Source organism: Camelus bactrianus, chromosome 11 (assembly GCF_048773025.1).
Source record: "Camelus bactrianus isolate YW-2024 breed Bactrian camel chromosome 11, ASM4877302v1, whole genome shotgun sequence".
Classification (NCBI taxonomy): domain Eukaryota; kingdom Metazoa; phylum Chordata; class Mammalia; order Artiodactyla; family Camelidae; genus Camelus; species Camelus bactrianus.
The window spans coordinates 58,396,918-58,424,547 of NC_133549.1; the positions used below are offsets into that span (position 1 = coordinate 58,396,918).

Consider the following 27,630-nt stretch of genomic DNA (forward strand, 5'->3'; position numbering starts at 1 on the left):
GGCTGCAGGAGCCCTGGTGCAGCGACGTGGCTGCCCTCTCCAAGACACTCACTATACAGACGAGCTTATGCCCTCAGGGACAACACACAGCAGATGTACTGCCAGACCCCTTCTTTCTCCCTGCCTGGTAAAAAGAAGACGGACACAACTTCATGATTCTTCATGAGCTCTCTTTTCTTCTCTCAGCATCTCTTCTCCCTGCAGTACCTGCATCCACTTTTTACTGCCTGTCTTCTCTCCCATTCCTGTCCCCCTCACGTCCCTGTTTCTCTGCAAGAAGGCTGGACTTAGATTTATCCAGTCCATGTGTGTCAGTTAACAAACAAACCAAGTGCCAAGGAGCTTGTTTGGGTGGGGGGAGGGGAGGGTCCTGCTGCAGTAGTAACACTAGTCCCCTCCACCAGAGCACTGCACAGAGCATCCCACATCACTGTCCACAGGCCCACTGGCCTCTGGGACCAGGCTGCATGAGGCCAGGGACCTAACATCATCTTTCTTAGAGTCCATGGCAGACAGCAGCATGTAATAAAGGTATGTTTAATTAACGGAGGACGTGTGCCACACCAGAGCATCAACTGCAGCATGGGCAAAAACGGAAGTCACAAAGACCTGTGATTCAAACAGATGCATAACCAGGTCATGGAAGGCGGTGAGACATTTGAGGCTCAAATAATACGCATGCTCATTTTCCTTGAAAATGGGTAGGGCAAAGGACCACAGAAACTAGATGGAAACTTTGACGATTAAAGGCAGCAGATACAATTTTTGGAGAGCTTACTCTACGTGAGTCACCAGGGATACAGAGGTAAGGTCAACATTGTGCCTTCCCTCTTTTACCTTACAGGGAACTTACGGGGAGGAAACGATCTGTTTAACTGCTAATTGCTGTCTGTGTAGCAAGTGTTACAGGAGAAGGACTGAACACTACAGAAACACTGTATAGCACAGAACCCTCACTGGCTAGAGGAGGGAGGTCAGTAACTATTAAACAGGGATGGGCCAGGGGAGGGAAAAAGTGGTTCAGGCAGAGGAAACATATCCATGAAGATCTGAGGACAGGAGAGCCCTGGGCACATCAGAGCATGATTTTCATTCAAACTGCAGATCATGACCCATTACTGGGTTGTGAAATTACTCGTCAGCTGTGACCTACATTTGCTAAAAATGAAATAAGACTGAAGAGAAAATCAGTGCAAAGCACACAAGTGTTGTTTGACGAAACCTGTCCCAGTCATTCACACGGTTACAGAAACGTCCGTGTGCTGGGTTACCATGCAAACTTACTTCCTGCTGCGCAGCCCACATGGGAACAACTCTGTATCAGAGTGTAGGGGCACAAAATTTGCCTCCCCAAAATGCATCTCTTTGGCGTGAGGATTAATTGAGGCTGATTATTTTTAAGGTCCCAAAGGAAGAACCTTTGACCCTTCCCCTAAATGTCTGAAGGAATGTAGACAGAGGACGTGCTTCAGGAAAGAACTATCACCATAGGTAGTGACGGTGTGAAGTAGGTGTGTAGACAGGGAGGGACCTGGCAAAGTCTGTTAAAATGCCACACTGGGTCCCACGGTCTCTGCAGGCCCAGCAAATGTGTGTTTATCAAACATCTGCGTTCCCTTCTCCGTGTCACCTGCCTTCCTCCCCTTCCTTGAAAGTCACAACCCCTACTCCCAACACTATCTCTGGTCTCTAGCGCTGACGACAGTATTTAAAGTGAGGGTTTCGACCGTTTTGGTGAATTTTTTCCTGGGTTTCTCCCACGTATATATATTATTAAGTTTTTGTTATTGTTGTCTGATCTTTTCCTGTTAATCTTTCTCATGTCAGTTTGATTCTTAGACCAGCCAGAAGAACGTAGAAAGGTCGAGGAAAATTTCTTCTTCCCTGACAAGAGAAACGAAAAGAACTTCAATACGGATGGAGTGTGAGGAGGGGCAGAATGGAAGATTAATCCTCCCAGCAAACCTGCAAGTTAGATATCGTGTCTGTTTCACAAAAGACGTCAAACTGCTTGCCTGAAGTCACACAGCTTCTTCAGACAGAAGGGGGATTTCAGCCTAAGGAAGTTTTCCTGAACTAGACAGGCTATGAGCTTGTAATTATAAATGGAGGCCAATGAATAAAATTACCATTCCAATCCTAAATGGATTAGAAATGGATGTCTGTGCTTTAGGAGGAAAAGACTTCTCAGATAAGAAAATACACCCCAAATTCCAGGAATAACTGAGAAAACTTTACTGGGCCAACTACAGGAGAAAAGAGCAAGATGTCTAGTACATGACAGTCCTGTTCATCATATCTGCTAAGCTGAACCTCACTTAATAAATAAATTAAACTTTTAATGCTAGTTATCCTCCAGAGAAGGAAAATTCTTCCTCGTTGGCAGAAAACATTCATTCAGATCAAGAGTTCTTGGCACTAAGAAAATACTTGATTCTAAATGTTCTTACCATCACCTAAAAAATGTGCATACCAAATAAGAGATTAACAAAAGAGATTAACCATTCCAACCATAAACCCAACCTTTAGAAACAGATGTCTGTGGGCCACACATTTGAAAAAAAACCTTCAAACAAGGGTGTATAGGCAGTGCCCACCAGTGTTTGTTAAAAAGAATCCCTAATAGTGCTGAAGTCATGTTGACGAGCCCAGTTTATGAGACTAATATTAACCACTAGTGCTGCAAAGACCGCACAGTTTTACATTTTCCTGAACATGCTTTTTTACATCTGCTTATGCATCTAGAATGCTAAGTTGTGAAAAAGTGGGAGCAGGATGAGCAGGCTGGGCCACCGACAGGGCAAACTGGTCTGTCACTCTCCCGAGCCTCCTCCTTCCCGAGTTCTGCAGGGAGAGGAAGCAGGTGCAGGTGGCTGTGATTCCAAATCCTGGAGCAGATCTGGAGCCCCTGCCTTCGGATTTCTTCATGATGTCCCCACTGCCTCATGTCCCCATGGGAGTCTGGGGATAAAGGTAATGACAAAGGTAGTCTTCCCCATAAGGCGGCCCTCCAGCTCTATGAATTAAAATTCTATGAATTCACATACCGCAGAACACCAAAGGAACCAATTATATCCCAAAGACCCTGAAGATCAAGCTGTTAACGTTCTCTTTTAAAAAGAATGAAAGGATCCCAGATTCTGGGTCTAAGAGAAGAACAAACGCTATCTGACTGAGTCAAGTGTTCATGCCAAAGGCCTGACTTGTGGTGAGACAATCTTATAATGAGGGCCCCTGGCATGTGAGTTAATTGGGGCCCACTGTGAAAGGAGCCCAAGACTTAGTCTCAAACCCAGCTAACTTCTGCTTTACAGAGAACAGGCAGGTGCCTTCTTAAAAACCATTACAACCCAAGCCACACCTGGAAAACAAACATGTTTTAGCCAACACAAATCTCTGGCAGAAGGCCTTCCAATATCCTTTCTGCAGGTTCAACCCATTAGGTTCAACACGTGGATAATTTTAAAATTAATAGCAACAGCTACCTCATGCTGAGTGCTTGTAGCAGGCATCATGCAAATCACCTTTCACTCTCTCTCATTCATCATACCCTGACACGGGTTTGCTATTCTTGCCATTTTACAGATAAAGAAACTGAGGCTCAGAAATGAACTAGTTGAGACAACTGGACAGCCACATGCAAAAGAATAAATTTGAACCCTATCTCACACCTTATATAAAAATTAACTCGAAATGAATCAAAGACCTAAAGACCTAGGAGCCAAAAGAAAACAAAGGCAAATCTTTGTGACCTCAGATTCTAAGATAGGACACAAAAGCACAAGCAACAAAAGAAAAAAAATAACTGCTCTTCACCAGAATTAAAAACCTCTATGCTCCAAAGGACATTATCTAGAAAGTGAAAAGAACATCCACGAAATGGGAGAGAAGACTTGCACATGATGTATCTGATAAGGGACCTGTATCTAGAATATATAAGGAACTCTTAACAATTCAACAATAAAAAGACCTTGAATAGACATTTTCCCAAAGAAGACATACAAATGGCCAATAAGCACCTGGAAAGATACTCAACATCATTAGCCACTGGGAACATAAAACCACAAGAGGCAATGCCTCACAGCCACCAGAACGGCTCCAACAACATCATGCAGCCACTTGGGAAAACTGTCTGGCAGTTCCTCCCAAAGGTAAACATAGGGTTCACGTGTGCTCCTGCAATTCCACTCCTAGGTATATATCCGAGAAAAAATTAAAACACATGTCTACACAAAAAACTGTACACAAATGTTCACAGCAGCATTACTCATAACAACCAAAAGGTAGAAACAACCCAAATGTCTAATAAATGCTGAATAGAAAAACAAAATGTGTTATATCCCTATAATGGAATATTACTTGGCCCAGGAAAAGGAATGTAATACTGATGCATGCTACACCATAGGCAAAAATACGATGCTAAGTGAAGGAAGCCAGTCACAAAAGGCCACACACTGCACGATTCTATTTATATGAAGTGTCCAGAGTAAGCAAACACTCAGAGACAGAAAGAAGAGTAGTGGTTGCTTAAGGGAAACAGGAGATTGAGTGACCGCTGAAGAATACAGGGTTTCTTTTTTGAGGTGATGAAGATCTTCTAAAATTGACTACGGTTATACAACCCTAAATATGCTAAAATCCACTGAATTTGTATACCTTAAATGGGTGATTTGTATGGTGTGTGAATTATTACTCCATAAAGCTACTACCAAAAAATTTTTTTTGAAGTGAACTAAGACATTAAGCAAAGGAAACAGGTTCACATCTGGCTCCAATCAAGTCTAGTGCCCAGGCTCTGTCTCTACACTGTGCTGCTTTCCAAAGTGCAAACGACAGCTCTCCAGCCACCTGCCCAAATCTACACTTAAAGCTCTTCCAACAAAGCAGTGGTGGAGCATGAGACACACAGGAAACATGCCTTCAAATAGCTTCTAGGTTTAAAAATAGACCTGTTGTTAGATAGAAGAGACGAGGCCTGCACTCCATATATACATACAGTTATAATGCATAGTGTAGTATATGCCTTGGCTCTTCTGATAACAACCTGTAGTGTAGGATATATTATATCAACTATGACATACAGTATATATTATGATATAGATAATAATTCCAAAGGATGGCCATAAGAGAGGGTCAGATCACATCCATGGAAACACAGAGATTTATTTCTACTAGAAGAAAAACCCAAACGTTCCCCTAAACACAGACTAAAATTATTTCTAGTGAAACAAAATATAGAGTAAAATCCTCAACATTTAATCATCCTGGACACACCCAAAACAAAGTGGGGAAAGTCTTATGATGATGTTCAATTTTTCTATCTTAAATAGGGACTTGACATCCCAGATCTGAGGTTTATTTCTAGGCTAGGGCTTTGCAATGCACATATTCCACTGTAGAAATCCGTTCCTTTAGTGCTGAGGTCTGAAATAAGCCTTCCAGTATACTAAATCATTAACCTGGGGGAGAACGTACGCCTTGGACCTCATTTTAAAGGGGGGCTCAGTTACTAAACTTTCCAAAGAGTCTTAAGATCCTACAGCAGTGCATCCTCTCACGGACTGTAGGACCAGACTGTCCTTTTCTGATTCTAGGCCACTACCTCCACCTTGTGGCCGCAGCTAAACGATAGGGGTCCCAGTCCCAGCTCCAAAGTCTCCTTAGAGCCTGGGAACAAATACAGGGAAGAAGCTGTTTAAATCACTGACAGTCATCACTGCAGAGGTCTTGATCAAGCGACATTCTCACAACACCAACCATTGTGAGAATTTCACTTGGTCACCTGGTTAACTCTTAAGTGTTAACTCATATCAACAGCAATTACTTGGTGTCAGGGACTTATACAAGAATCTTCAGAGTTTTAACCTGAACAGAACTGGCCACGGCCTATCCTGGAAATTAAACAGGTGAACTTCAGGAAAAAATGTTTTTAAACCGTAGGGAGTGGAGGAGTCTTCTAAATTTAGAAATTGCATCTGAATTCCAAAGGTGAATGGTAAGAATAGATTACTGTGGATATGAATAATAAACAGTCAACCCTTGGCAACTGAATTTTTTTGTTCTCTTACCTGGAAGGAATGAAAAAAATTTTAGGGCCATTATTCAGTCTTGGAAAAAACAGTGACATCCCACCCTTTGATACTGGTAGATACAAGAATAACACACACACAAAAGTCAGTTAGATTAGTTTAAAACAAACCCTGACTTCCTCTCAAACCTGACCTTCCCATCATAGTTCCATTCTCAGATACAGTGATGAAATAAGAGCAGTCGGCAGGAACTAAGATGCACAGAAAGACCCTAAAATCGGGATAAATCAGACAACTTTACATGAAAGAATTGGCCAAGTCATGAAAATGGCAACTGGGATCCAAATTCCAAAGAGCTGGAAGATGTTAATCAGTATTCTGAATTTTACATGGAAACCAGGTAGCAGTAGGCTATGGCCAAGGGAAAATAAATGAGCGTGGGGTAAAGTATCAGGGAGCATCTAGGCCAGAGCCAACAGGCACTTCTGTCTGGCACAGCAGCCTGGATGGACTGATGACGGCTGTCCTCATGCTGTGTGTTGGAGTACAACGACCAGCTGGGACTCTTAAGGCGGGGCCCGGGCTCAAATCCCAACGTCTACCAAGGGAAATGTCCAAGCGGACTGTGTGCTCTTATCCTCCACCTTGTGTATCTTTTTAAGCTTGCCACTCCTGAGTTTAGTTTGTGCTTCTCTGTTTACAAATGGAAAACTTGAGCCCAGAGAAGTTGACACAGCTAATGCAAAATCATACAATTAGTCAGTGGCTGAATCAGGATAAACAACTGAGTCTGTGACGCTGTATCTGGGAAATCTAGATGAGAAAAGACAGGGTTCATATAAGATTGCTAATAATTCAAAGAAGGAAAGTGTTAACTCCTTGTTCTGAAGAACCCTTGAAAGAAAAGTTTTAGTTCCACAGCCACACTGTCTCAGGAACTACCACAGAAATGATCCTGTGGTTAAAAAAACATTCTTCCCCTTTGCAGCAGGAACCTAACATTTCCTGCCTGTAAATCAGCACATCACAACATATCTCCTGAAACTTGATTAACTGTGGTTAAAGAAAGAGAAAGTGTGAGAGAGTGAGCAGGTGCTATGCAGATCTGCCAGTGTGTACTTTAGAAACGAAGTCTCCACGGGGGAAGAGAAAGTTGGAAAATGTTTTTCACTGGTATTCCTCAGGACATCTTAAAGCTTGAAAGAACAGTTGATGAAATGAGACCGAACAAACAAAAAACGCCTACATATTCTTACCTGTTCTAATGTAAGCTGCTTAGAAATGGTATCATTCTCCAGTTTTTTAATTTTCTTCATCAGTTTGTTGACCTGGAATTCCTGCTCCTGTTCGAGATGCTGTTCTAGTTCAGCTTTCTCATGCTGCAGCTGGAAAAATGAAAAGAACACAGATGTGGAAACCACGACATTCAAAAGCCATGGACACACTGGCTCCAAAAGCTGGTTAAACTGAGTGAGAGAGCATCAGCCAAGTGACATGACTCACTTCTGTTCATGTATCCAAACGTACACCCAGGAACCTGCTCCTAACTGACTCCTCTAACATATAACCAAAAACTGTAGTGTAAAGACATAGGCACTTGATCTTAGCCCAAAGGCCGAGAAATGATAGGGCAAATATATCTGAGCATCAAACCATGATCAATCACCAATCTCAATTTTTAAAAATATATAAGTGGATCAATCAATGTAATACATCACCATCAACAAGAGAAAGGACAAAAACCACATGATCATCTCAATCGATGCAGAAAAAGCATTTGATAAAATTCAACACCCATTTATGATAAAAACTCTCACCAAAGTGGGTATAGAGGGAACATATCTCAACATAATAAAAGCTATATATGACAAACCTACAGCCAGCATAGTACTCAACGGTGAAAAACTCAAAAGCTTCCCACTAAAATCTGGGACAAGACAAGGATGCCCACTATCACCACTCCTATTCAACATAGTCCTGGAAGTCCTAGCCACAGCAGTCAGGCAAGAGAAACAAATAAAAGGGATCCAAATTGGAAAAGAAGACGTAAAAGTGTCATTATATGCTGATGACATGTTACTATATATAGAAAACCCTAAAAGGTCCACACAAAAGCTACTAGAGCTGATTGAAGAATTCAGCAAGGTAGCAGGTTACAAAATTAACGTTCAAAAATCAGTTGCATTTCTTTACACTAACGATAAATCAACAGAAGAAGAAAGTAAAGAAACAATCCCCTTTAAAATAGCACCCAAAGTAATAAAATATCTGGGAATAAATCTAACCAAGGAGGTGAAAGAATTATACACAGAAAACTATAAACCACTGATGAAGGAAATTAAAGAAGACTTTAAAAAATGGAAAGATATTCCATGCTCTTGGATTGGAAGAATCAATATTGTTAAAATGGTCACACTGCCCAAGGCAATCTACAGATTTAATGCAATCCCTATCCAATTACCCAGGACATATTTCACAGAACTAGAACAAATCATAATAAAATTTATATGGAACCATCAAAGACCTAGAATTGCCAAAGCATTACTGAAGAGAAAGAAAGAGGCTGGAGGAATAACTCTCCCAGACTTCAGACAATACTATAGAGCTACAGTCATCAAGACAGCATGGTATTGGTACCAAAACAGACATATAGACCAATGGAACAGAATAGAGAGCCCAGAAATGAACCCACAAACTTTTGGTCAACTCATCTTCGACAAAGGAGGCAAGAATATACAATGGAATAAAGACAGTCTCTTCAGCAAATGGTGTTGGGAAAACTGGACAGCAGCATGTAAAACAATGAAGCTAGAACACTCCCTTACACCATATACAAAAATCAACTCAAAATGGATTAAAGACTTAAACATAAGACAAGATACAATAAACCTCCTAGAGGAAAACATAGGCAAAACATTATCTGACATACATCTCAAAAATTTTCTCCTAGAAGAAATAAAAGCAAGAATAAACAAATGGGACCTAATGAAACTTACAAGCTTCTGCACAGCAAAGGAAACCAGAAGTAAAACAAGAAGAAAACCTACGGAATGGGAGAAAATTTTTGCAAGTGAAACCGACAAAGGCTTGATCTCCAGAATATATAAGCAGCTCATACGACTCAATAAGAAAAAAATAAACAACCCAATCCAAAAATGGGCAGAAGACCTAAACAAGCAATTCTCCAAGGAAGACATACAAATGATCAAAAAGCACATGAAAAAATGCTCAATATCACTAATTATCAGAGAAATGCAAATCAAAACTACAATGAGGTATCACCTCACACCAGTCAGAATGGCCGTCATTCAAAAATCCACAAATGACAAATGCTGGAGAGGCTGTGGAGAAAGGGGAACCCTCCTACACTGCTGGTGGGAATGCAGTTTGGTGCAGCCACTATGCAAAACAGTGTGGAGATTCCTCAAAAGACTAGGAATAGACTTACCCTATGACCCAGGAATCCCACTCCTGGGCTTGTATCCAGAAGGAAATCTACTTCAGGATGACACCTGCACCCCAATGTTCATAGCAGCACTATTTACAATAGCCAAAACATGGAAACAGCCTAAATGTCCATCAACAGGTGACTGGATAAAGAAGATGTGGTATATTTATACAATGGAATACTACTCAGCCATAAAAACCGACAACATAATGCCATTTGCAGCAACATGGATGCTCCTGGAGAATGTCATTCTAAGTGAAGTAAGCCAGAAAGAGAAAGAAAAATACCATATGAGATCGCTCATATGTGGAATCTAAAAAACAAAAACACAAACAAACAAACAAACAAAAACAAAGCGTAAATACAGGACAGAAATAGACTCACAGACAGAGAATACAGACTTGTGGTTACCGGTGGGTGGAGGGTGGGAAGGGATAGCCTGGGATTTCAAAATTGTAGAATAGATAAACAAGATTACACTGTATAGCACAGGGAAATATACACAAAATGTTATGATAACTCACAGAGAAAAAAATGTGACAATGAGTGTGTATATGTCCATGAATGACTGAAAAATTGTGCTGAACACTGGAATTTGACACATTGTAAAATGATTATAAATCAATAAAAAATGTTAAAAAAAATATGTATATATAAGTGGTTGTCTCTGTAGGGAAGAATTAGGGATGAGGTAAGGAAGGAAACTTACTTTTCAGCATATATATATATAACCCTTGGTACTTTAAAATTTTTATACCATGGGCATAAAAATTACTAGGTTAAAGAAATTGGAATTTTGCAACTGTCAGTTTTCATTAAACTTCTTACTTGCATTTATACAGTGCGTGTAGAGGGGGAAGAGATGTTACCATCACGAAACATACTTAGTAAGTTATTCTGAATGCTATTTCCCAGTGTACTAGCAAGCAGGCTCTGCAAGAATCAGTATGAATAATTAACTTTCTGTAATTTGACCAAACATCACACCTCCTACCTTTTCCCTAAAAACCAAGAGGGAAGGCCACTGATTTATGCAATTAAAAGATAAGGTTATGGTGTCGTTGCAAAAGAAAAAAACGTTTAAACGTACTCCAACCTTCAAAACCATAAGGAAATGAGAGAAACTGAGTGGACACACGACAGCAGGGGCTCTCAGTAATAACCATGCATTATTTCCAAACATTCTCAACTGGGAGGGGTTGTGGATTCACAGGAGGGGATGAAAGGAATGATAGCCACAGGACCCGGTGTTTTCAGAACCAAGGGGAGATTAAGGTAAAAGCTATTAAAAGCAATGAAGCACACATAGTTTGATTCGGGGGTCCAAGATGACACCACTCCCTAACTCAAACTTCAAAATCCCTTCTTCAGCCAGGCACTGCGTCCCAGGCCTGACACATGCATGAGGCAGGTATGATCACCCCCCATTTCATATGTGACATAACAAGGTACTGGACCAAGGTCATTCAGCTGGAGAGCGGCAGAGCTTGGGGCCTAAATCCTGCTCTGAACTCTAAGCCAGAGTTCTCCCACCAGATCTGGAGCAAACCTCAGGGGCTGACTTCAGACTCCTCCATCCCCGAGTGCCTAGTGCACCCTCGCCGTCTGGAAGGTCAAGTGATTAAACATGGCAAACAAGAAGGCACACGTGCTTGCCCAGGGGATGTCACGTCTCTCTGCAAACCTGGCATAGGGGAGGATGGACAGGAGAGAAAGCTCAGCTGGGCCTGCTCAACCTCAAAATGGCTACATCTAACCGTCTCCACATTTGAGACAATTTCCACTGCTCTGAAAGCACCATACTTGGTTTAAATTTTTTTTTAAAAAAACTTAAAATCTGACATTGTCTTCCAACACTGGAAATGTTGACTAAACAGATGCTGTTTTTCCTCCAACTGTTTTTGATGTGCAACTCTGAAAAAAGCTGGTCAACCTTGCAGGGACCCAGGGAAAAAAAAATCAGATGCAAAGAGGTGCTTACAGTGACAAGTCTATTTTTAGCTAGCTCTTTAAAACTCAGGTTCTGCAAGACCAAGCAGTAATTAAAAGAACCAAGAGGAACAGACAGAGAATGAGAAGAGTTCCCAGCATTTATGCCACAAAAGACCCCAATGGAACAGGTAACACTTAGGAGGAAAAAATAGCCAAACATTTGCATCTTAGTCTAACACTTACATTCTGTAAACACGAGATGTCTTCTATCTGCATGTACTATGTTAGAGGCAGTAAAATCTACAGCTAAGATATTATCCTCGCCCTAAAATAGTTTATGAACACTAAGCTTAAATGATATCTACTGGTTTTAGAAAAATGAACTTTAGTCTTAAAATCTTTAAACTATTTGCATATTTTTTATATTAGCTGTGTTCTCCTCCAATATGTTTGCAGTTGTTGCCATTTTTATTTGAAAGAGCCCCCTTCCTCCTTTTTTTAGCGTTATGTTTCTGCCTTGAGGTAAATTAAAACAATAAAGGATGCAATCTAATGCTGAAAACTCTCTTGCCCCCCAAGCAGCATTTGTCACAGAATATTAATCTGAGAAAATGTAAGGTTCTCATTGGCTTAGAGAGAAATACTCATATACAAGCAGATGGTCCAACACTGTCAATATCTGATTAGGTATTTCCTTTAAGAATATAGACTAAATTAGTAATGAAATCCACAAAAGCTCTCAATTTTAAGGGACTTTTTTCCTCTCAAGAGCAGTACCCTAAGGAAAATTTGATGGTTAAGCTGTCATTACCAGAACTCAAGTGAGGTCCCTGGGTTACGCTAACTCATTTGGAAAATATCAAGCCATTGTGAGATGTAACTCTGCCCAAGATTCACAGTTCTCATCGTCCCCAAAGGACAGACCTGAAACAAACAGCTCTGCTGCTGCTTTGTTCTGCCATCTCTCAGGTGACAGGCAATCTAGGGGCAGGGCATGGAGTTTCCCAACAGAACACAAGAAACAGAAAATACGTTTCTTCCTTAGAACAAAGAAACCTCCAATAAAAAGAGAAACATGGTGAGAAATACAGAAATAACCACGCCCCCAAAACAATCATGAGGTGAGAGTTAAGAGGAGCAAGGAGAAGGGCGCAGAGCAGGGGAAGGCGTCTCGAGAAACCAACAGCCATAGAGTTTGCCTCGTTAACAGTTTGAGAAAAATTCAGAAATTGTTTCTGTTTTAAACAGATACCATGTAAATTCAAGCCATTTGGCCCCAGTGGAGCTTAAACCAACACCCTGAATCCACCTGCTTATTTTAAATGCACTGATTTTGAGGGAGTAGGGGGAGGTAATTAGGTTTACTTATTTATTAAGTTTTTTAATGGAGATACTGGGGATTGAACCCAGGACCTCATGCATGCTATGCACATACTCTACCACTGAGTTATACCCTCCCCTACTCACCTGCCTATTTTAAAGCTGTATTAACCCATGACACCATACACAAAAACCCTAAAAGGAAGCACAGTTTAGGCTGATCCAGGACTAGCTATCAGAAGCAATGAACTCCAGTTTCATCTCTGAGTAGCATCTTCAATATGGGCACAAAATTCAAGACATGATTTTAAATTTCTCATCAAAGGTCTTAAAACTTTGGGTGATTTTTTATCTTCTAATAAATTGAGAGATCCTGAACAAGAACAAAAATCATTCAACTAAGAAGTAAATAGTCAAGCAAATTCTATTAATGTGTTTGAAATAAACTTATGTGTCTGCCTTAAATATATCTAAAGCAAAATGCTTAGGCAGATTAAAATTTGTTTTAAAAATCAGAATTTTCTATAAATACACCTCTTATAAAGTCAATCTTGGGGGGAAGCTATAGCTCAGTGGTAGAGTGTGTGCTTAGCATGCATAGGTCTTGGGTTCAATTCCAAGTACCTCCATTAAAAAATAAGTAAGTAAACCTAATTAATCCCCCTCAAAAACCCAAAAAACTCAGTCTCAAAGATTACCCTTATCTGTGCAATATACCGCTAACATAAACCACCAAACAAAAAACCCTAGTAGAATGGCATTTATGGTATACAACACTGTCAGTGGAATTAGGGTTATAAAAATAAATGTCTGCTCCTTAGGAATCACCATGAAAAACATACTAACATAAGTGGAAAAGCCATAAGCAAAGATATAACTATAAACCTGTAAAATTCAAAGTACTAAAACTTGAGCATTTTCTTATTGTATCCACTCACATACGAAGTCCCAAAGCAAATTTCCAGTCCATTAAAAAATACAAGTGTAGCATTAATTTGATCTAAAACAGGCTAGCCTTAAGCATCATTGAATTACCAATAATTATTGTCTTCCTCATGATTTACAAAAGCTTTCTGGAGCCACTTCAGTGAACCAGGCTTCCCACAAAAGAGATTCAAGGACTCTTCACTGAATGAGTTTTATTCAGGGTAACACTCTCTCCAGCAGGTAGAGGGCCTGAGAGCCGTTCACCTGAGAGAAACACCACAGGTGCACACAGAAGTTGGCTGTCGAACCAGGCCGCCCACCCGGCACACAGCAGGTTTGGCAAATCCCAGGCCAAGCGAAGTGTGTTTGCAAGTCTGGGCCTGTTGTCAATCCAGCCAGTGCCAAGTGAGGCACACCTTCTGGCCACCTGCCCCAGGGCCCCGCTTTCTCAGTGCAGCTTGAGAATAAACCCAAGATGCCCCCACCTCTGTTTTCACTTGTCAACACTAGTAACTCCCTCTGTGTACTGCCCACGGTTCTGCAACCAACACCCCTGTTTGCTGACGACTGCCAAGGACCAGAGTCACCTGCACTGGCCTAAGTATAGGCCACCATAGTTCAGCAACTACATTAAATCACTGGATTGTCAGAAACAGTTACCATGTAGTTAACATGGGCTTTGAAAAAAAGTTCAGAACTCTCTCTCACAACACTGAGTCTCTTAACCAACTTTTTAACTGCTCTGCGGAGAAGCCTGAGCAGAAAGTCAGCCTCCCACCCCGAACTCAGTGCATCACCACTAAACGCCTCTTGGGCCCACACTTACTCCCACCTCCTTCCCCCTTCCGTTACTGGTACCATTGTCCTCAGCCAGCACCTCACATTTCATCAGTCACCAGGTGGCATTAAGTCAGCCCCCATAACCGCTGTCAAACACACCCTGTTCTTTCTGTGCTCACCGCCCCAGTCTAGCTCAGGTCTTTTCTTCTTCACTGGGCCGCAGCCAAGGGCTCCTAATGGGTCTCCCCAGGTCCAGTGCAGATCATGCTAGCAGAAAAACCCTATTATTTCAATACCCTGCTCAAAACCTTTTAATGGCCCCTTACTACTTGCAGAGGAAGTCCAAATTTGTTGGCAAGACATTCAAGCCCTTCAACAAACCAGTCCCCATGCAAGTCTCCCTTGCTTTCCTCATGCTACCTTCACACTCAGCCCAAGTAACAGTTTAAGGTTTGCAAACATAAATGCCTTCAGGGCCCAGGCGTCTGGCAAACAAAGAATGATGGGTCTGAGCACAGAGAGCAGTGCTAACTGCCTTTAAAGGAACAGCTTGTGTCTTTTTCTAAAAGATCTTCTTCTGAAAAGGCACATTTTAAATGAAACCCATCATGCCAAGCAAATGTGTCTGGAGACCACTCTGGTCCAGGGGATTCAGACGGCAAGCCCTGCCAGTCACAACACAGGGCCACTCTAACACAAGCCGCCGCACATCCCAAGTTCACACTCCGGTCACACTGTGCCCTCTGCCTACAGTACCTCAATCCCTCCCCCCAACTTACTGAACCTGGGGGATGACTAAAAAGGTCCTCCCACAGGCCCGCAGCACAGCATATGCTCCTCCCGCTTTAGGCTGGGATGAGCACAGTGTAGCTCTCGTGCATCTTCACGTCTGCATCTTCATGCCTCATTCACCATGGTTTTCATATCCTTCCTACTAGTTCTAATAGCAGCCAACACTTCAAGGCACTAGTTACTACGCACCAAGCACTTTATGCACATTGTCCCATCTCTATGGTAGGTACCACCATCTGCATTTTACAGTGACAACACCACAGCTTACAGAAATCAGGGAACCTGCCCAGAGTCGCACAGCTGGTCAGGGGTAGATCCTCGGTTAAAACACAGGGTTCTGGCTTCAAAGTCTCTGTCTTCATCCTTGACGTGTGCTGCCACCCTGGGTACTTTCTCAATCACCCATACAGCACGGCAAGCTCTACGAGCAGGAGGGACCAGGACTTAATTCTCCTCCAGGGCATCTAGAAAATGCCTTACCTATGCAAGTACTGACTGGATCAATGGTAATGACCTCATTTCCTATGGACTCTCTGCCCCTAGATTATGCCTCAGGATAAACAAAACAACCAGGCAAGTGTGAAAGATACCACCAGCATATGTAGAGTACTCAGGTGACCATCACCCAAATTATGAAATGTTAACAGTGCCATCTCCCTAATGTGTCCCTTCCAGATCTCAGCCCTCTATCCCCTGGAGGTCATCACTCTCCTAATTCTTTTGGCATTCATTCCCTTGCATCTTTTTTCTTAAAAGATTGTATTGCCTATGTACTTATTCCGAAACTTTAGTTTTGCTTGGTTTTGTATTCTTGTTTGGCTGGCATCTTCTGCTAAATGAAATTATGATTTCATTCACCCCTGTTATTGAGTCTAAATGTGGTGTGTGTTTTTACTGCCTTAAATTATTCCACTGGATGAGTATATCACAATCTGTCCACTCTACGGATGATGGCTATTTAGGTGACTTCTAGTTTTTTTATTGTCATGAACAATGCCACAAAGAACATTCTTCTACACATCTGGTGCACATGTGCAAACATTATAAAATATATCCAGGAATGGAACTGCTAGGTTAAAGACGATGAATATTTCCAACTTCATTAGGTAATGTCAAATTACTTTTTAAATGGTTGAAGCTACTTCCATTCCCTGACAGCGAGCATGAGAATTCTCTCTAATAACATCTCTCTAGTTTATTTTGCCTTTCCTGATTACTCATGGGGTTGTGTTTTTTCATTTGGTCCCTGGCCATTTGGCTATCTGCTTATATGAAGAGCTAGTTCAAGTCTACAGCCATTTTCTCTTTGGGGTTGTCCGTTTTTCTTACTTATCTGTAGTTGGGGGTTGGTTACATATGTTAAGAATATCTTCTTCCTCTGTGGCTTGTCCTTGCATTCTCTGAACATGATTTTCTATGTTATGTCTTTGGTCTTTTTTCTCTAGACACTAATTAATGACAACACTCCCAAATTTATAACTCTAGCCTAGACTGCTCTGTTGAGAGAACCTGTCCAGCTGCCCTATTTGTTATTAACTGGATGTTTAGACATCTCAGCTGAACTTCTGACCTCCCCACTCCAAGTCTATTCCACTTGCTGTCTTTCCCATCTTAAAAGATGCTAATTCTAGTCTTCCAGTCATTGAGGCCAGAAGCAAACTTCCATGATCTTGTCTTTTGCTCACATTCACTTCAAATCCACCCCAAAATCCTAGAGAATATTCCTTCAAAATGCACCCAGGAGCCAATGAAATTTTATTTGTGGGTGAAACTTGTGGCCTAGGATGATGATATCTTCCTTGAGAAAATTCCATTTTCTTCTGCCAGGCACCCTACATCTGGATCTACTTTAATCCAAAACCACAGCTTCGTGTTCCCTGGTTCACCAGGTGACGGAAAACGGGCTCACTCTTACCCTGAAGGTGCAGCTCTTCACGACTGCAGCTTGAAGTGGGGGTGATGTCGCCCTCCCCGCCTCTGGCCGGTCCTGAGCTCTGACCTCTGCAAGCCCAGCTCCCCACAACTACCAGAAGCACAGCTCAGTTTCTCGGCTGCTCTGTAAGGAAGAGCAAATGCTCTCAGGACAAAAAGGAGCCTTGAGTGCTGGGTCTCCGTGGAAGTCCCGTCCTCCCCAGACCTTGGCCACACAGCTGCTCACGGTCTTGTCTGTTCTTTTATTTATCCTCAGTGAGGTTTGTCATAGTTACCATATCTGTCATTTTCTAAGAAGAAAGGCACATACAACTTCTTTGCAAGGGAAAAAAACAGGTAGGCCCTTCCAGAAAAACACTTATGTTTTAAATGTTATTTTCTTGTCAGCATCCTCAACACCAGAATGCTCTCCCCGACGAGGCAAGCACCCCAGTACAACAGGCTTCCCATCCACTCAAAATAGGGGCTAAGCTTGCATTTCCTAGATTTCCAATAGCATGATGTTGCTTAAAGCATTAACACCTTTAAGGACATCTGGTTAGGAAGAAGGTTTAAAAAAGATGTTCCACAAGCAAGATTTAAAAAGTCCTTTAGACTCTAGAGTCAACCTGCCAAAAAAAAAAAAAAAAAAAAAAAAATTCCATTTTGTAAAAACTAGCAGTTTCTCCTTTGAAGAACAGAGTGTTTAGCCCAAAGAAAGAATTCATTCTAAGCTGAGACCTTACTGTCAATTAAAATTAAAAGTCACATCCTTCCTAACCAGTTTATGAATAAAGAGGAAACAGGAAAGTAAACATAATTAGCAGCAGGATGTAACTCTGTATTTTAAGGTAATTACTAACTACTAACCAGGCTGACAGTAAACTGTTTTGAAAAGGAAAAAAAAAAAAAAAAAAACAAAGAACCTACCCAAGGAATGCAAAGCATTGCAACATTTATACCTGCAAAGTTTTTAAATCATTTGAAAAAGCATTTCCAGTGATAGCTCAAGCCCATCTACAGGGAGGCCAAGTGTCCTTCAACACCAAGATTCACCTTTTCAACTAGAAATAACAACGCTTACCCCTGTGCTGGTGAATAAAGCAACCTCTCACTCCAGCTTCATCTCATTCTTTTTAATTTCCTTTTCCTTCTACCTTTACTTTCCACCTGCATGTTTCCATATTTTGTGAAACAAGTCAGCTTGGGAAGCTTCTAAGCGCTTAGTCTTGCCCTTACATTGTGGGCAGTCCAGGCTGATGTGTCGGCTCGAGCTGTGGCAACACACACACACACACCACACACACAAACACAGTGAAAGAAACTCAGCGATTTCTTACCACTAAAGAATGGCGTCGTTTATTGTATATTCTAATCACAATGCAAATTATGTTGGACTGAGAGATCTCTGGCACACTACTAACAGGAAAATTCTGGCTTCCAATTTGGCCTCTGGTGGTTGCAGCATTTGAAATGCATTAACAACATCCCAGAAGCCCTCTGCAGATGTATCGTAAGCCCCTTGCTTCATGAAAAGAAACAAAGAACACACAAAGCTGAGGTTCAGATCACTTGGAATGAAAAACAACAACAACAAAAAACCCCACCAACTTTGCCCCAAATGTTCTGTAAGCTCTTAGATTAATAGCAAATTTTTCTGATCAGCATGAACAGCCCCCTAAAGCTAAAAGCCAAGGGGGCCCGTGGTCGAGCCACCTTAATGAAGAACATATTTCAAGGTCTCTTCCCTCCTGTCAAGGGAAAACGAGTTTTCACTGGAATGGATGCAATGGCAATGTTCGCCTTGGTGCCTTTAAAATTAACTAAACAGAATTTCCTACGTGTTTATTGCCCTGATGTGATTCTGCTGCCTGCACAAATGAGAGCACATCACTGCCATCTTAGTGACTTGGATGGGGTGAAAAAGGTGTACGGGCTGGAGAAGGGAACTGGGAGACTGTGCCCACTTCTAAGGCCTGCAGACACACCTGCCACCCAGAGACAGCTTCGCAGGGGTTAGGGAAGGGAATGCTCCAGAAAAAAAACAGAAGTCACTCAGATGGTACTGGAAGGAGACACGACTTCTCCAGAACCAAGGGGAGGAGGAGAAAGTAAACAAAGGTGAGCCTTTGTCTAGATGAACAGGAGACTTGAGGACTTACTGAAATCCTTCCTCTCAGTTTTATTCCTGTGCAAACAGAGATGGGAGGATAACGCTGCGGCACGACAGCCTTCTGAACTACTCAGCTATGAGCCCTTTGGCAGCAGCAGCTTCGGCAGTGGTTTCTGCCCGCAACTTCCTTCCTTTCCTCCATATATCATCTTTCCATAGATGCTAGGAAACTTCAACGGCTTTTCATTCCAGGAGGCAGTCTCACCTCAGGGACAAGCCATGCCACTTAACAGGAGATCCAGAACACTTTTGTTCTTAAGTGCTTTCAATTCATCAATAAGAATGTGCCTCCCCGGTAAGGAAATGAGTACCATAATTTCTATTATAGCTAGAGTGGCATTATTTTCTGAGGACCAGATCCAATTTCAGATGTGAATCAAAAGTACAAAATTACAAACCTATTGGTTATTTTAAGGCCTCAAATTTGAAAATCGGACTAGAGGGGAAAGATTCAGAGCTGTATGTCATAGCCGGTACTCTTATCTCAGTCCTGTTCCAGGGTTTAAAAAAAAAGTATTCATTAACTTCTGGCAGTGGTAACGATTAAGAAGAGTGTGGGTAGCCACTGAACAGGGCTTCCCAGAGAGCAGGACGTGAACCTGGTGGCCTGGGCTTACACACAAGCAAGTGAGAAAATGCACAGTTACTAAAACCATTAGCAGTCTCAGCAAGGGCAGGTCTTCCAGTTGGCACTGGTCATTCATGGTTGCTGGTTCACAGTTAGCCAGGAGAATTAGGGATTTTAAAAAAGTTTTAAGACTGAGGGCCAGTGGAAGGAATCATATCAAGACTGACAGGACAGAAGAGCGTTCTGTTAATGCTAGTTCTTAATAATCTGGGCAGTCTGGAATCTTCTAACACTGCAAATGAGCCTAACTCTGCAGAGGGCTCCAGGGCATTGCTGTCCACGACAAACAGATGCAACTATGATACTGAAACCAAGCAGGACCCCAAGGAACCTTCCTGGGAACAGACACCCCCCAGCCGCCCCCACCCAGGTGTCCCTGTCTCTTGTTTGTAGAAAAGCTATAGCCTCCTAGGCCTTCCCCAAGTTCCAAAGAGCAAATTTAATCAGAGAAGTGGGAAAAGAGTGAAGAAAGACAAAATAGTAACAGTTTAGCAATAAAACAAAGTCAAGAACCTTTAGTTCCCCCTCAAGGACTGTAGATACTATTCTGAGCCATATCCCTGAGCTGTTTTGCAGATACTAAAACCCACCCAGGTGGAAGTTGGCTGGATGCTGACCACCAGCATGGAGACCGTAGACTGGCTGGAAGCAGAAGATTGATGACTGAGACTTCTGAAACACCACCCTGTTACTAGCAACCAATCAGAGAACTGTACACCAGCTGATCAGGCACCCTGAGACCCTCTCCCTCACACTAAATCCTTCCCTAAAAGCCACTGAGGAGTTCGAGTTTTTTGAGCATGAGCTGCCTGTTCTCCTTGCCTGGTCTGCAGTAAACACTGAACCTTCCTTCACCACAACCTGGTATCAGTAGACTGGCTTTGCTGCGTGTCAGGTTAACAGGCCCACGTTTGGTTCACTAACAATAGGAGGGCTGTGAGCTCTCAAAGTCGGTGACACAGGAGGTTTCAAAAGATAAAGACAAAACAGGCATCAGAATTTTTACATTTCTTTTTCAGGAAATAAGACACTTTCCAATTCCAAAAGTAATGCATGTTCCTTTTATAAAATGAGAAGGAAGGAATAGGGCACCAGAAAATTAACATAACCTGTAAGCTCAGCACCCAAGTATAATTACAGCTAACATTTCAGGGAACTGTCTTTTAGGCTTTTTTTTTTTTTTCTAACATAGATATTATACATCAAATTCTGATGAAGAGTTTGCTCACAAAACATTTCTTATAAATTTTAATTTCAAATTTGATGAAACTACAACCTCTCTTTTCAAGGTATTCTAGAGATGAATTTAGTTCCGATGCCAGGCTTGGGTTGGACTCAGCAAATGTAGCAGAAGGTTCTTTTTAGGACAGTTCTCACCAGTCAGGTCATCCATCCCATGGTCTGGGCTCAAAAGGATGCAGATTTTTCAGACAAGTGTTTTCACAAAATCAAGGTCTACCTGATCCCTGTCTACCTAGTGGATATACACAAAAACAATGGAGAAAAGCTGCATGCTCTGTTTTGCTATCTCCAAAGCCTGATCTTCTAAAAGGGCAAAGGGACTTCCACTCATCTATACTTAAATAAACTTGATTCAGTTTTTAAAGATATTAGGTACCACCACTGCCATGGCAGATGGGAAGTAAGGTATCTCCTCTATGGCAGTAATATCATTTTATTCTCAGGATAAAAGAATTCCTTTGAACTGCGCATAAAAGCATGGTTCAATCACTCTCGGAGACAACAGCCATAGCACTGTGACAAAACCAAGATTGTTCTATAAATAGCCTTTAAGTGGCCTTTGGGTGAAAAATGCTAAACACATCTCTGGTGCACAGGTCAAGTTACTCATTTGTCTATCAGTGCCACCTGCAGCACAGTTTCTCTTCGTAGGCTATCATAATAAAGTCTTATCCAGGAGCAAACATCCTAGAGAGTCATATTAAAGTAATTACACACTTGGAAAAGCCTATCGGTACCAATTACTCTAAAAATCTTCCAGATGAAGATCAGTTCTTCCACACTGGGTGGCAGAAAATGTGAGCCTTCAACAAAGGACTGACTGAAATCCTTAAGGAAAGCCTAGGGGATTTCCTCCCCACAGCTATATGAGATCCTTCCAACTGGCCAGTGACAGAGGAACTCTCGGATACTTGGCACAAAATGGCATGATGTGACCCCTGATGTCTAAAGTGAGAGGTCACCTACCATGTCACGGAATAAAGCTAGCTCTGGAACTTCCCAGAGACCTCAACCTCAAACTACCTGCCACCCAAGTCCTTTCAAAAGTCTAAGTAAGAATCAGGAGTGGGGGCTGAGGGGTGACTTCTTTTAATGGGTTCAGAGTTTCATTTTGAAAAAGTTCCGGGAAAGGATGGTGGTGATGGTTGCACAACAATGTGAATATACTTAATGCCACTGAATTATACACTCAGAAATGGTTGAAATGGCAGATTTTATGTTATGCGTATTTTACCACTAAATATATATTTTAAAAGCCTAAGAACCAAGCTGGATTCAGAAGTGATTGCCTCAGAGACATGCTGATCATCCATCTGTCCAGATTCTCCAGGGAGATGACTAACAAGCTACAGACCCACCTCAAGCCCCTCAAACAGACTCACATTTTGCACCGGATGCAATGTTGTGACTGAGGGCAAACACAAGACTTGGTCACTTGAAGACCAGTGCGACACATTACCGACTACTTTTGGCAGGAAGAGTTTCTTGCATTGTTCAGTTTCTGTATTATTCAGTCTCTTTAAAAAGATCCATGACCCTCAAAAAAGTAAGTTTTTAATATATGAAAATTTTTTTCTCCTGACCAAGTAAAACTTTTTTTGATGTAAGACTTATGAAAAAATTCACATTTCTCCAGATTATGGCTTTATTTATAGGATGATCAGCACTTAAGTTTTAAGTTCAAACCTTCTTATGCCAAGACAAACAAACAAAATCCACCGTCTTATGCCAAGTGCATTGCTATACTTAACCTCCTTCTCTGCTGCACATGGCTCTTATGCTTTCCCTTTTCTTTCGTAGCTTATTTTAAGGGATATCAATGTCCTCGGAAAGCAGGTATGTCACGATAATAACTGAATGAGAGGCTGGTTATCAACTACACACTCCAGAACCGCTCACGATGAAAATGAGTCTTTACAGATAAAAGGAGCATGATCTGGCTCGTTTTGACTATTTTATAATGTATTTTAGTAAAAGACTCCAAATACTAACAACTATGCAAGTTGAAAACAAAAAATGTTCCTTGCAGTGTTAAAAATTAGAGCACTTGATTACACACTAAACTCAGAAAAGCAAATCTTAATTGCATCCCTATAGTTCTGAAAGCAACATACAGATTCAGTTGTCTAACGCTGCCAAGGTGAGAGAGTCAAGGGTGAAACTAACCTTCTCCATCATTTTTTCTCTGAATGAGAGTGTGCAGGAATAAACAAGACGTTTCAATGCAGAAATTCTGCCATAAATCTCTGCTAGACAATAATGCCTGGGTACCTATACCCTTCACATCCCAACAGCTACCATATAAATCAAACTTTGTGCAAGACTATAATGATATCTTTATTCAGTAGTTAGGTAGCAAAATCAGACTTCAAGAAAGATTGGGTAAAAGCTGCCTGGACCATTGCATGGTCTTAACCCTAAACTCTCTATACCAAAGCTTCTGGTCTCCTCTGCAAACATTCCCTATGTTGGAAGGTAAGAAAAATATCCTTTTATTACAGCCTCACTAAGATACATATTTTAATCAAATTAATGAAATTGTTGGTGATGCCAGTAAATAGAAAATACAAGAAAGTGTTTCTACTTTTCACAGCCATCTGACCAAATGGTAATAATGGCCCTCCTGGGATACTTTTAAACCCGCTACTGTTTTAGACATGCCATGTTAAATAATGAAAACTCAATGTCCTACTTATTCTGAAGTTCATACCAAAAAAACCCCACAAAATATTTGCCCTAAACAAATTTTGACACCATGGGCAACTCTATGGAGCCCTTACCAGTACAAAGGCCATTCTGTGTCCCTCATCTCTTGTTTGTAGGAAGAAGGTTTCAGTCTCCTAGACCTTCTCTGAGTTCCACAGGGCAGTTTCAAATAGTCAGTAATTAGAGGGTGAGGGAATGCAGAAAGAACAATAGCACAACACGGGCCTGGCCTGGTTCCTCCTCAGGGGATGTGCATGACAATTCGATACAGATCTCTGAGTTCTTCTGCAGGCACTGAGGCCCTCACCCAGGGACAGTAACTTCAGGCTGAGCATAAGCTCATGGACCCCAGACTGGTTGGAACCAGAAGGCTGATGACTGAGATTCCTGGAGCACCACCCAGTCACCTCACCACCAACTAACCAGAGGAGGGTTACGGCCCCTCTACACCAAATTTTGCCTGTGAAAACTTCTTCCCCCAAAAACCTTACGGGAGTTCGGGCTTCTTGAGCATTAGGTGTCCCCGACGCCTTCTGCAGCGCCTTACAATAAATGCTGCTCTTTCCTTCACTACAGCCTGGTGTTGGTGGATTGGCTTTACTGTATGAGCAGACCCAAGTTTTGGTTCAGTAACAATCTAATTTCTGTGCTTTACTAGTGACGTTCAAGGGGAAAATAAATGAGGGGGAGGGGGAGAACCTGTGAACTAGAAAAATCAGAATTTCTATTATGTTTTGTGTGGTGTCTTCTATACACTATTGGTGATTAATGTTAAGTTTCAATAGAAGTCTGATTTGTTCAGTAACATATTACTCACCCATTTGAACACACCTGATTGTGTATAATTTTAACTTTCACGGATACATTTATTTTTCTTCCCCCACAGTGACATTTCACTTGGTGTTCGCATATATTAGTGCAAAAGAGCCATTTCTGATGGCCAGAAATGTTTCTGTATTCACTACAGATTCAACATAAAAGGAGAAAGAAATCTCACATTTGGTATTAATTCTCTTATTTCCAAAATGCTAAATATATACAGTGTTTACTCCTGTGCTAAGGCCTTAAGCTCATCAGAAATTTTTTGAAAAGTCAAGGTATGAAAAATCTTACCTTACCTAAGCAGATGAGCTAGGAACATAGTCTTGAGTATTACGCTGCTGCCACCTTTACTCAGTATTTTTAATCTCCCAAGAATTTCACCTACAACCTCAGCAGCAAATGTTTCAAGCCAAATGCTTTATCAAAGTTATTTTTACCTTGAGAGGAAAACGGGCAAAAGGAGTGGGGAGAAAAGGTAATTTACCTGCATCAGTTTTCTGGAGAGCTCATTAGTGAGAAACTCCTCTTCCTTCTCATAGTTGACAGCAAGGGTTTCTTTCTCCTTCTGTAAAGCCTGGATTTTCTTGAATAAAGTGTTACTGATGAATTCTTCTTCCTGTTCAGCCCTGGCTTGCTGTTAAAATTTTTAAAAAATTAAAAGAGAAAAAAAATATGTTAAGGAAGCAGGAATTCACTAGTTGAAATAATAGTTCTTATTTCCAGAGAGGGTGCCCATTTTCATTAAAGCTCTACTTTTGACTGTGAACCAATAGACCCCCCAAGAAGGACAAAACAGAAGAATTCAGCAGCAACCATAAAAGCCAATCTGTCACCCCAAAGGGACACCCTGTACTGTACATGGCCCCTCTTCTTAAAGTGATATTCCGAGGAAATTAACAAAGACAGATTTGCAATTTTTACAACCAATCCTAAACCAATCACCAGAATACAGGAAGCTCCTTCGCAGGTGGCAGGCAGGTCCAATTCTGGGGTATGTGCATCAGTTCATGATAACACTCTGCAAGTCTCCACACCTCAAAGGTTTATAGTGAAAATATCTAGGCAACATTTTTTACTGAAGCAGAGACGTTTAGCTTGCTTAGAAGTACAATCATGTCACTTCCTTAAGCTGTTACTGAAAGGGTTTGGATATGCAATTTAAAAAGCAATACAGATATACAGATAGATTAATTTACACGTTTATTGAATAGTTACTGGAAGGGAATATAGCAAATGCCTAAAAAGTAGTTAATGCAGAGCAGCGAGAATCCATGGGGTGAAGGGGAAGGGTGGATGAGAGAAGTTTCATTTTCCACTTATTTATTTCCCTACTAGGAATTTTTTGGAGGTGAGGGAAAGGACAGGCACTACTGAATATTAAAAACAGAAGAGGGGGTCAGATATAATTCAAGGGAGAAGAAAGTATTCTTCTCTAGATCCCTCCCCTCACCTATGTTTTAGCAGAATAAATAGAAAAACCTAACCATCCTTGAGGGAAATTAATCTTTTCAGAAAGAGGGTACTGTTTCAAATGGACCCAACTCTATTCAAAGCACTTTTTCAACTGCGACGTTTTGATGCACTCATCCCAAACTATGCATTCCTGAACGGGAAACTACCACTTCGGAGGAGGGAGAGCTGCACCAATTCCAAGCTTCCAGCACCTGTCATCTATACAAGAGCCAGGGGGCAGGAGACAAAAGGGTACCTCCCCTCAACAATCACGGCCTTTTATTGTACAGGAACAACCACTCCCAGCGCGGGTGGCTTAGATTTCTGTGCGTATGTCCCTGCTTCCCGAACACCCACACCCTAGAGCCGTGGTTTCTGGGGAGTCCATTCTCCCTGTCCTCCATCACAGCCGCCTACAGGAAGTACGCCAGGGCCTGGAACTGCCTGCCAAGCAAATCTACAAACGAGAGCCACATGTAGTACTTAGAATGAAAAACAGAGTGATTGAGAAAGTGGAAATTTTGGAAGGAGGTCTGGCACTCCAGTTCTTTAAGACACCATTTGGGACAGGCTGGGAGAGTTGAGCAACAAAGAAAACATCACTCAGCTAATAAGGTTTTATTAGCATCCAAGAGCACGGGTAAGCAGGCCCTGGTTCCCTGGGGCTCCCTTACACACCCTGTAATTCACCAGTACTGCTCAAGGTCGTATCCTTTCCTTGATGGCCAAGGTGAACACTGCTGAGGACTGGCACTTCCCCTCCCTTTAAATTAACCCCCACGTGGTTTCAAAACTTGCATACTTTGCGATCTCCTACCAGCACAACAGGCAGGAATCCAAAGCATTTATTTAAAGCATATTTGACGCATATATCCAGGCCCGCAATCTGTTTGAGCTACCTGTTTTTCTGGTTTTGACTGACAAAGTTCTGTATGATTTGAATTCTGATTATTCTAAAAGCTATAGAACAACAAGGTGGTGAGGAACTGTAATGTCTTGGAAGGTGACTGCACATGGAATTCAAAAGGGTGTCTGCCATCAACTCGTTTCATTATCTGGTCAGACTCAACTCCTTGCCCTTACCAGACCTTCCCTACTGTAGATGACTGGTCAGTTTCCCACCAACAGTGACAGACTCCAGGCTCAGCAGACCGCCTTCCCCTTTGGGGCCTAGAAGTGAGAAGCTGAATGTAAGAGGCCAGCCCCTAAGAGCTGATCTACGTAGCTTCCACCCCTCTGCCCCTGCAACATTTCATCTAACCATTAATTTACAGGGACAACAGATTTCAGTGGAATATAAAACAGAAGTTTGAATGAGAAATTGATTAGTGGTTGCCAGGAGCTGGCAGTGGAGGTGGGTAAATGGGGAGTGACTGCTTATGAGTACAGGGTTTCTTTTGGAGGTGACGAATATGTTGTAGAATTAGTGTTAACAGTTTACATAACCTGGTGAACACACTAAAAACCA

General features: G+C 41.7%; 1 protein-coding gene across 3 annotated transcripts in view; it reads right to left on the bottom strand.

The window, feature by feature from the left end:
- CCDC6 (coiled-coil domain containing 6) overlaps positions 1–27,630 on the bottom strand; it is a 105,792-nt gene that overhangs the window by 30,878 nt on the left and 47,284 nt on the right. For all 3 annotated transcript variants that reach the window (XM_045518750.2, XM_074374050.1, XM_074374051.1), the window contains exons 2-3: positions 25,195–25,344; positions 7,286–7,414 (exon numbers count right to left, since the gene is read on the bottom strand). In XM_045518750.2, coding sequence (XP_045374706.2) covers positions 7,286–7,414; positions 25,195–25,344 — 279 coding nt within the window. The remainder of the gene's footprint in view (positions 1–7,285; positions 7,415–25,194; positions 25,345–27,630) is intronic.